Source organism: Catharus ustulatus, chromosome 15 (assembly GCF_009819885.2).
Source record: "Catharus ustulatus isolate bCatUst1 chromosome 15, bCatUst1.pri.v2, whole genome shotgun sequence".
Lineage (NCBI taxonomy): Eukaryota > Metazoa > Chordata > Aves > Passeriformes > Turdidae > Catharus > Catharus ustulatus.
This window is the reverse complement of record NC_046235.1, coordinates 4,400,544-4,411,412: the sequence shown is the minus strand read 5'-3', so window position 1 is coordinate 4,411,412 and position 10,869 is coordinate 4,400,544. Positions and strand designations below refer to the sequence as shown.

At 49.0% G+C, this 10,869-nt stretch overlaps 1 protein-coding gene across 2 annotated transcripts in view; it reads right to left on the bottom strand.

The window, feature by feature from the left end:
- LOC117003335 (rho GTPase-activating protein 7-like) overlaps nt 1–10,869 on the bottom strand; it is a 45,924-nt gene that overhangs the window by 365 nt on the left and 34,690 nt on the right. The window contains exons 5-12 of one of the 2 annotated variants that reach the window (XM_033073213.1): nt 8,994–10,345; nt 8,466–8,636; nt 7,597–7,756; nt 6,075–6,273; nt 4,185–4,404; nt 2,374–2,488; nt 855–1,976; nt 24–102 (exon numbers count right to left, since the gene is read on the bottom strand). In XM_033073213.1, coding sequence (XP_032929104.1) covers nt 1,959–1,976; nt 2,374–2,488; nt 4,185–4,404; nt 6,075–6,273; nt 7,597–7,756; nt 8,466–8,636; nt 8,994–10,345 — 2,235 coding nt within the window. In that variant the 3' untranslated portion in view covers nt 24–102; nt 855–1,958. Of the gene's footprint in view, nt 1–23; nt 103–854; nt 1,977–2,373; nt 2,489–4,184; nt 4,405–6,074; nt 6,274–7,596; nt 7,757–8,465; nt 8,637–8,993; nt 10,346–10,869 lie in introns of those variants that run through there. The other variant, XM_033073212.1, reaches the window with a different exon arrangement.

Sequence of the window (10,869 nt, the reverse complement as noted above, 5' to 3'; positions counted from 1 at the left end):
CATAGTCCCTCCATCCACTTTACCTTAGGTGCCAGGTATGAGCAGGTCACCCAGCCTTTGATGTCACCTGTGATGGTGTGGGGAGGCAGGCAGCAGTTCTACCTGGAGAAGCAGGAAGCCCAGGGGAGGAGATCAGTTAAACTATATTCCCTCTGAGGAAAACACAAGGTAAATGCCTTTCCCCTCAGCAGCAGTGTTTTCAATCCCTGTGGAGTTGCAAACCTGTTTGTGCAGTGTATGTCAATCTTGGGCAACTGCAAGGAGCTGCAGCTCCTGCCTTTGCCTTGGGGTTTGTTGGAGGCTCTGCTGTGAGCGTCCTAAAAAATCTTCCAGAGTGCTAAAGCAGCAGAGCAATGCAGCTGTGCTACCACTGGACAGAAGCTGCTGCATTGATGCAGGTGCTCACTAACATATGCACGTGTGTATCTGTATGTACATATATATATATGCATGTGTATACATCTATATATTGTATATGTAGATACAAGAGATCTGTATGAGGTTCTCCCATGACCAGAGAGCTGGGGAGGGCTTGGCTCTCACAGCTGCTCAGTGTCCAGCACCTCATGTGCTGGGCACCAGCTGACACTTCACCAAGTGCAGACCTGTGCAAATGCACTCTCCCAGTGGCTGAGCACTGCCCACACACCCACCAGGCCTGGCACTGGTGCCACAGTCATAGCAGGGTGACAGCCATGTCACACCACCAGCTGCCCAGGCCCTGGGCTCTGCTCCCTGTCCCCCAGCTGCACCCACCCCCGTGCCATGGCCATGCTCTCCCTGCTCCTGGGGCTGAGGGGGAGCAGGGCAGGGCTGGGCAGTGCCTCCCCAGCCAGGGCCCCATCCCACCCTACCTGGGGCCACGCTGGGCAGGCTGGGGGTGGCAGTGGTGATGAGCCAAGTCCTGCTCACGGGAGCCGAGTCCTGCTCACGGGGGCCACACATGCTCAGGTTCAGTGGCAGAAGCAGCACCAGCTGCAGTCCAGTGGTGGCCACAGTGACCAGTCCTAGTCTGGGTCCAGAGCAGCACACCTGGGTGTTCCTCCAGGGACGGGCATAGCAGAGGCTGCCACACTGAGCTGTGGCCTCCAGCAGAAGGGGACAGCCCTCTCCAGGCAATCCCTGAGTCTCAGCACCAAATGCTGACCCTGGCCACACCAGCAGGACCCCAGCACTCCAGGGTGAGGGGCAGCCCCACAGCTCAGGGCTGGAGTCAGCAATGGTCATAGCAGGGTGTATGGAATGTCCATGTGTGCAAGGGTAGCTCAGAGTTCCCATGGGGCTATTCCATGGGGCAGCCAGGAACAGGGCCAGCTCCATACTGCCAGGACTGACCAGAGGGTACAGGGCAGGCAGCGGGTCAGGGCACCCCAAGGGGCCCCAGAGCTGGGCAGAGGGGCTCAGGCCACTGCTGGGGAAACAGGGACCCATGCTTGGGCTGGGGGTGGAGGGGGCACTTAGGAGCCCTGTCTGGGCTGGAGACTGATGCCATGCAGGGATCAGACCCCTGGGAACCTGTCCTGGGGTGGGGTGTCACTAAGAAGGCAGGCACTGGTTGTGGAATCAGTGCTGGGGGAACCCTGGGGCAGGGCCACGTGTCAGTGCAGGGGAGCCATGGGGCAGTGAGGATGAGGAACTGGAGAAGAGCATCAGAAGGTATGAGCTGACTGTTGGAGTGTAGACAGCACCCCTGAGGGAAAGGGGCCAGGTGTCAAGTGGGACAACAGGGCTGGCAGGTCAGCTGCCCTGTCCCACGCTGCCAAAGCTGGGCCGGAGGTGGCAGCCAGGGTCAGCCAAGAGTCAAGAACATCAGACACATCCACAGTGACGAGGTCCGAGGCACAGCCAGGAAGGTGAGGCAGCAAGGGAGGTCAGGATCAGGTCCAGGGACAGCAACCAGGGTTAGCCACAGTCTAAGGATCACTAGGCAAGTCCACAATGACGGGCAAAGGCCGTTGTCAAGCTGGGAAGTCGGTCTGTGGGCCAAGGTCCAGGTTCAGATTACTGGGGTCAATGGCCAGGCACAGGCATGGCTGTTGGTCTGGCCAGGCCCCAGCAGCAAAACCTCAACCCACTCTCCAGAAGGGATGGCCAGGCCTCCCTGCCTGGGCACATGGCAGCCACTGCCCCACAGGTGCTCTCTAAGCTGTCCCCAAGCCAACGGAGTCAAGCCCCAACACACTGGGGATGGAGGGGGGAACAGAGGAGTGCTTGCAATGACACATTTTCTCTTTGGTGGCAGCAGCAGGACTCCCATCTGTCACAGGCACAGAGCAGCAGCTGGGCTGGCAGGGACATTGCCCAGCTGCTGCTCCAAGCTGCCCTCCCCCCAGGATGCCCAGAGCTTTTGCTTGGGGACAATGAGTGATGTACCTGGAAGAGCCTGTTGCACTCCATTATCATGTGGGCCAAGCCCTGCGTTGCTGCCAGGTTCTCATTCAGCTCCCTCTGGTCTGGCTTCCCCAAGCTGCACTTCCTCTGACTGGATCTAGGAGAGGGGAAGGTGAAAGGAGGGATGAGGAGCAAAGTGCTGGGAACCAGACACCAAACACACTGCACTGAAGGACCTGCATGTGCCATGTAGGGCTCAGGTAATGTGACCACTGAAGGTCAATCCCTCCCAGCACATCCCAAAGGTGTCCAGGGCACTACTGACCAGTGGTAATGGAAACCCAAAAAAGGCAAGTTAAGGAATTTATTCCCCAAACACATCACACACTTAGGCAAGAACAACAATGACCCCAAGCTTATTTGTGTATAATCTTCAATATCAAGCTCCTTTGGTACCTGCAAAGCCCATTTAGAAACTTTAAAATCCTTTGGCCTAAACCACTCCCAATATATTTCTAGAACAGTCCCCTCTTTTAATTCATGCTAGTGGTATTACATCATTAGTCCTGGCTTCTGAAACTTGTATCTATGCACATTCCTGCCAAATGGCTTGAAAATTGGGTGGAAGATAATAGTGCTCAGTGCTGCTCCTCAGAGTCAGACCTGTCAGCTTGAACCCTTTGAAGTGGGAACCCTGCACCAAGGCATTAATGCACAGTTACAGCAGAGCTAAAGCTTCAAAGCATCCTGGCTTCTAAATACTGACAACAAAGAGAAAACTCCATTGCTATCTTTGGTCCTAACATTTCAGAGCAGTGTTGATATAAAGCTAAGAGGAACAACTCTCAGAATGTAGCTCCCAGGAGCTCAAACAGCACAGCAATCCAGCAGGACCTGCCACTGCTCCAATGCATCCCCAGGTGCCCCCACAGTGGCTCCCTTGCCGTGTCCCAGCTCAGCACAGGGATGCCCGAGGCATTTTTCTGATGTTTTGTGACATTCAAAAGAAAATCCTCAGTGTTTCCTTCCCCTTCCCCTGTGCTATCCAGAGCCTGAAAGATGCCAACAGCACATCTGACAGCTTCTGCTTTGGGACTAGAGCTCCCCTGCAGATCCCCAAGTGAGATGTTCAGCTCGCTACGCTGTCAGGAGCATGATGCTTCCTGCACAGCCAGTTGTGCTCTCCTGCCCTGATCTGTCTGCCCACAGCCCAGGAGCAGGAGCAGAGCAAACAGCCCTGCCTCAGGAGGCCAGATAAGGCATGACTGCTCTCAGAGATTATTTGTCTACTTTGGCCCCAAGGGCACCTTCCTCCCTGCACGTACAAACAGGGGATGTTATGCAACCCAGATACTTTAACTTATTAAGATAAATTTACAGAATCCCTATGGCTCAGTTTGGTAGGAATGATCCCCCTTATCATCCAGCAGAACCAGTGCCAGTAGCTGCCTCGATCTTCCAGGTATCTGCAGGACCTTAAGGCTACACCTGAGCTCAGGTTGCCAGTGTAGGAGCACATTTCCAATGGCCAGCACCACTTTATTGCTAGCAGTGGGCCACATGCTGGGCTCCTGGGCAACCAGAGGAGTGCAGCAGTGGTGAGGGACACAGACAGACTGGCCAGCAGCATGGCAGTGAGACATTACCACAGCCCTCTGTACTGGGCAGTGAGTGGCTCATTGCTCCACACACTACAGGCTGCTCCTGCTGCACCTGAGCAACCAGACTGAAGGCAAACCCCAAGGCACACAGTCTATTTCTGCCTCAAAGTCAGACACTGAGCCCAGGCCACTACAGAAAGCATTACTGCAGCAATTACTCCACTGTGGACAGCAGCATCAAGGTGCCAATACCTGGTTGAGGAGGAGGAGCTGTCCCGCCTCAGGGTGTTGAGGTGAAACAAAGAAGGTGCAAGACAGACAGCAATGTTGGTTGGGGTCATCTGGTTTTCCTCAATAAAAGCCAGCACATCTCGCAGGAAGAACAGGAGGATTTTGAGAGCTTCTCGGTTTTCCTTTGGGAGAAGGAGAATAGCAGCCTGGACAGCCTGAAACTGCTGGTCCTTTGGCACATCTGAAAACATGAACCATGACAAAAATCACACGTGACTTACAGAAGGAGCATCCATCAGCAGGATCCCAAGCAGGGCACTTGTAGGTTCATCCATTTCCTTGTCCCAAGCTCACAGCAGACAAGGAAAGGCCATTATCCCATCCAACACAAACCATTTCTCCTACTGCCTGTCAAGTGCATGTTCACACCCAGGGATGCTGCTGCCTGACTTGCAATTTATCTTGAACACCATGCTAACGAACATATCCTGAACTGAGTCACAATCCAAGTAAGGGCTTGTCTCCCCATAAAATATTACTCTGCAGTGATACTTTGGAGCAGGTAGCTGCTGCAGGTAGCTGCTCTAATGTCTTTTCCTTTCAGCTTCAAGCATGAAGAGAACAGATGCTCTCAGATAACTCAATTCAGAGAGCTGTGCTTTGCCAACAGATTTTAATTCACACCAACCCCCACTGAGACTGTCTGCCCAAACAGCTCCAGCAGGAAGATGGGTCTGGTTCATCCTGCCATGCATCCCAGCACAAGCATTTCTCCAATTAACACCACTACAAAGGGCAGAAGATCACTCCTCCTTCCCTTCAGGTAGAAGCACATATATAGAACACATAAAACACACTGCTTGGTGAAAGCAGCACAATTCTCATCTCCAAAAGATTAATTTAATCTGTGCACTTGCTCCAGTCACATCTGGCAGAAGATGGGTGAGTGGGGTGAACAGAATTTGCACATTTGCTGTTCTCTCCCAAAACAAGAGACAGAAGGTAGACAGTGGCCAGATTACAATAACTGGAGGAAAAGTTACACATCCTTTGGACATGGGAACAGTAGACCTCCTTACAAAGAAGGATTTGTGAATGCAAGAAGAAAACTTACTTCAACAAATAAATCATTTTCAGACAAGATTCTAAAACCCTGACAGGTGATGAAATAAAACCCAACAGAACTTTAATGAACCTACACTGTGCACAGGACAGCTGCTGCTCATTGACTTAGATCAATAAAAGCCACACAGGTTAGTCTGCAAAACCAGTCCTCCCAGAAAGCTCATATTTTGTCCTTCAAAACCTTTTCTCAAAAGCAGAAGAAACTGTCTGGTCCAACAACATTAGCCCCACTTCCAGTTCCTTCCCCAATCCACCTGTTTTTTGAAAGTGAATTCCTTGAGGGCAAAGTACTGGAAATAGAACCTGTTTATACTGCACTAAATGCAGTATTTTAGCTTTGTGTTTCCTTGGTTTTTGGGTTGAGTCTCAAGGACAGTAACAGTGTGAGCACAGGCAGAAAGCTGCTGGCATTTCCCAGCTGTTTCACAGCAGCTGTTCTTGGGCACCTTAATAAAGAAATGTCATCAATATATCAGGTCTTCTCGCTCAAGGAGCTATGCCACCCCATGAACAAGGGGACCAGGTTATTTCTTAATTTTGTATAAGGAAATGACTGTTTAAAAGCACAGTTAAGGGGGCTGCTGCTGCATTTCATTACACTCATCCTTCAGGGAAGAGAACTTGCTGGTTCATAGGATACAGATGGGAGGCTCTCAAGTCCAGAGCCACAATGAACTCATCTTGTCAGAAATCTCCTCTGACTACAGGGGGACTTGGCACTAGTCCTAGTCTGGCTGAGAATTAAGATATCCAAGGCATTGGAAAATGATAGATTTTGGTACCTACATTGGTAGATGTGGAGGAAGGATTCACAGAGCCTGCTGGTAAATATAGGCTCAGGAAGGTCTCGGAAATACTGCTTCACCATATCTGCCACATCAAATGCTGACTGCCCTTCGTAACAGACATTGTTTGGGTTGCTTTCATTCATTTCTCTTAAAGACAGAATCCTGGATTTAACACCAGATTTTCGGAACAGGCCAACCTGTGGGTAAAAGAGACATAGAGAGGAGTCACTGGGAATCAAAATTTTGACAAACAATGATCCTTCACCTTCCTTGTAATAGCAAATGTCCTATGGCAGTGGAATTGAACACCAAAATACTTTTGTATTGTTAGAAGCCACACAGACATTTTTCTGAGGCAAACCACAGCTGATGCCCACAGAATCAGCTGTGACATACCAATTTTCATGTTCATTTGGCTTTCATTTAATACAAAAGTACTTTCTACCTTTTAAAATCACTGCCATTGACATACATGCATTTTCTTGGGAAGGTTATGATTACACATGGCAACTCTAAGTTTCAAATTCACCAACATGTGTCCACCAAACACAAACAATCATCGAGTGCTGTCTCCCACAAACTGACTGTGAGATCCTCAAGGCTCCTGGTAACACCTGACACATCCAATACATCTAGTCCTTCCACAGGCTGGCAAAGGGCAGATGCCATTTTGAGGGAAATTTTGAATTTTCTTTTTAATGTGATTGTCAACTTAGGAGTTTCCCATGAGCTCAGCCCCACCAAAGCTTCAGGTGATAGTTCTACTTTGTGCCACTGAGACAGTATTTACACTCTGGTTTATGTATATGAACTGAATGGATACCATAACCTCAAAATTAAAAACACTTGCACTGTCACTTCCCAGAACTCACACACTTGTGCACTTTGGTGTGATATTAGACACCTAGACGATGGCAAAGCACTGGAAGAAAAGTCCTCTCTTTAACCAATATGTGTCATGTCAAAAGGTCTCCATTTCTGCAGCTATGCTATGGAAATACCACACACACTTCCTCTGCCATCTCCACTTAAGGGATAAATACAGAGCTGAGCTCCACAAAAAGTTGTTACAGGCATTGCTGTAATGTTTCCTCTCTGCTTAGTGGTGCATTTCAGCTGAAACAAGATTAATTTTCACATTAGCTCTGGCACTACCAGCAGCCACAGAACAGAAGGAACAATGACATTACATTGTCTGGCAGATTTGCCTCCTTGGGGAGCAGAGACACAACACCTCCCTAGGCAAAGACAGCCTGACTGCCTGCAACAAGAGACCTGATTGCAGAGGGTTTCAGTGAGGGAAGGCACAAAAACACAGTACAGGGCTAAGGGTATTCCCAGAGGGAATCAGCAGTGGTATTTCCTCATGTGCCTGCTCAGATCTGCACCCTTCTGCCTATTGAGAGACTTAGGGGGCAAGAAGCAAGAAAGTCCTTCATAAAAGTATGAAATAGAATCTGGTTCCCTGGAGCAGATCTGTTCATGGCCCAGAGCTGCTCTGGGCTGCCTCCAGTTCATACCTGGTCAAGAAAGTGATTTCTCAGATACTCCAGGGCTTGCAGGATGCCATTGGGCAGGGGGTGGCTTGTTCGCTGCACATTCAGAAGTAAAGGAACCCCAAACACATTTTTGTCCTTGTAGTCTGAGGCTTTTGGCTTTTTAATGAACTTTGGTATGGTCCTGGAAATGAAAACCAGCAGATGCAGCTTACTGTGTGTCCAGCACATTCCACCTGCTGCTTTACACTCATCAGAAAGGGTTGAGCTGTACCTTGTCATAACCCCAAATTCTGCCACATACCTGTACACACAGCATCAGAAGGGAGAGAAAATCACAAAGGCAATTACAGGAATGACTTCCTTATTTCATTGCTGAAATTAACTTTAGTAAAGCATCCTCATGGGAAATACATTCCATCCCTTTACGGCACTGCAGAGTTCTTTAATTCTTTCTATATTCAAGTACCAACTCCCTATCACAAAATGCTGACTGATGTATCTAAGTCCTCTGAAGTGTCTGAATTTGTCACTGGCTTAGTTCAAACAGACACAGTGCTGAAGGGCTGGATTCTCAGTGCAGCCAGCTCTCACCTCAGGTCCCACAGTCCCGGGGATGGCCCTCTGACAAAGCCCTGCATTTGGGCAGATTTAAAGAGAAACTATGATGTGCTTTAAAATCAATAACAGCACGACCAGCAGCAAGGGGCCAAAGTACAGCTCACAGCAGAGGAAATCCTGGAGCTGTGGAAATAACCATGAAGCTGCTGGCCATTTAATAGGATGAAATTCTTCATCTTGAACATGTGCAATGTAGGCAGACAAGGAAATTCACCTGCTTACATCAACTCCTCTCTTCCCAGCTTAGGTGGCTTTAATATCAGACAACTTACCAGTTCCAGCCCTGCTTACTGGAAGGGGAATATCTGTCCATTAAAGCTGTGAGTTTCAACAATGCCAGCTTTTGTGTGCGGGCCAGCTGGGCAGCTGACTGGCCATCAGTCTGAAGGGAAAGGCTTTCCAGGTTCACACTCTCTTCCACACACCACTGTTGCTTCCCGTGCCTATGGGATAAATACTGTTTAAGCTTAGGGCTATTTCCACCATCCCTGTTTTCTACCTGCATCTGTGAAGCACCCAAGACTCTAAAAGACCTGCAGTTTGTTGCACTTAAACAAGGTACTTCTCATCCAGGAGCAATACTGGCAATACAGACTGTTTCCCTGATTCCAATGCCTGAGGGCTCATGCAGATTACGAGTGCCCTACTTTCAGCAGAGGCCAGATATTGGTACCTGTGGAGCAGTACCTGCCACCAGCAGTGCAGACCCTGCTACCTAGGACACACTTCAATACTTTGTTCTACCAAATCAATTCTATTTTGAGTGGACAGAACGAAAGGCAAACCCAAGGATGGCTGACCTGTTGGTCTTTGCAGAGTCTGTGATGTATGTCAGGTCTGCAGAACCAATCTCCTTGCCCAGGCCACAGCTGCTCTCTCCCTCAGCCTCCCCTGCTGTCTTATCTTCTGAGCCCTCTGTTTCAAGAGAGCTTTCTTTAGGGGAGGGTGGATACAAAGAGGTCAAGTCACTGGCAAAGTCAGAATCCTCATCATCTGACAACTTTTCTGTCCACTGATCAACCAACTTTTTGAGACCGTTGACGTCTGCTATGACACTGTTCAGTTCTGAAAAAACATCATCATCACTGGCTTGTGCTGCCTGCAGGCTCTCCAGGTCAGGGTTGGGCATGTTGTCATACACACTCAGCCTGTTATTTCTTCCTGAGCAGGGACTCCTGGGGGCTCTGGGATCCTTGGAACCGCTGTTGCTCTGGCTCCTCCTGCACCCGTGGAAACTCCCAGTCCTCCAGTTGACTGAAGAGCTGTCTGCTGGAGACAGGGAGCTATCTGTGAGTACCATGGGGAAAGTGCCAGGTTTATGGCCTTGTGGTATTTGAAACATCTGGTTCTTTTGTAATGTCAAGTCATGTTTTAGATTTTGCTGGGATAGATCATTCCCCAGCAACAGCTTGCTGGAGTCCATGTGTTCTGCATACGTCCCACTTCCTTCACAGGGGCTGCCTGGTTTTATAACAGGACTTGGAGTGCTCCCTGTGCTGCTATTTACAGACTGATTGCTGCTATTGCAGCTCCGGGGAGAAAAGGAAGAATTGTTCTTTGTTCGGATGCCAGAGAGGTCAGAAATATTTACACAGTTCAGCATCTTCATCTTTTCTTCATTAAGTCCTTCCAGAAGAACAGGTTCACTTATTATGGGTTTGGCCTTTGTCTGACCACTCCTTAAATTGCAGCTCCTTAAGTGCAGCTTCTCCATTTTCTTTAGAAGGCTTTTCCTCTTTTTAGATGGTGACTTATCCAAAAGCTTCTCCTCACTGGTGATTTTTAAAAATTCACTGCGGGGAGGAGAACAACTAAAAGCAGAGTCCAGTGAAGGTACCTTAACTGAGGAACATCTTGAGGAACTCGTGCTGGTTTCCACATCTTCAAAAGGTTTTTGGGAGTTAGCAGTGTCACTGTCGGCACTGCTGCTGCTGTGAATTGAGGACACATCGTGCTTCTCACCATGATCCACAAAGACACTGTCCTGGTTGTTGATGATCTTCAATATTGGACTGCCTGGGGTGGAGGCACCAGCACCTTCCTCTGCTGGAGAACCTGCCAGGCTGTCAATGCGAGACCACCGCTGACTGCACCTCTCATAAGCCCATCGGTCACTTATTGCACAAGGCTCATCATCTTCAGAGTCGTCACTCTTAGAAGGAAAAAACAAAACAAAACCAGTTCAAGGGCAACCTTTGGCAAAAACAGTTCAACATAAAAAGAAGATTTAAATTTTTTGCCAGCCTCCAAAACCCCCAAGACCAACATAGGGAAATGTGACCATTCAGTCACTGAAGATCTGCCCTAAGTTAGTTGAAAAAATGTTGACAAACGATGCCCAAGCATGCTGACAAATCTGGTGACAGATTTGATCTAAGGGTGAAAAGTCCTGTTTTGTGGCAAATCCAAGTGTTTTGAAAGATAATCATATTGGGTTTAACTGCCTTTCCTAAAGTCAAACAAATCAAATGCTCTCACACTTCCATGACCAAAACTCATCCATTTTCAGATAAAGAGTTGTTTAGCTGTAGGACTGCAGCAGCATCAATGTGTGTGGCACCTTTTTGGAGCTCTCAGCCTCCCTTGCCAGCTGCAGCAGGTGCCCCCTTTGCTGGAGTGTCCCCATTCTGAGGGACAGTGAAACATTACTGAGATGGAGCCACCTGTCTCTTCTGT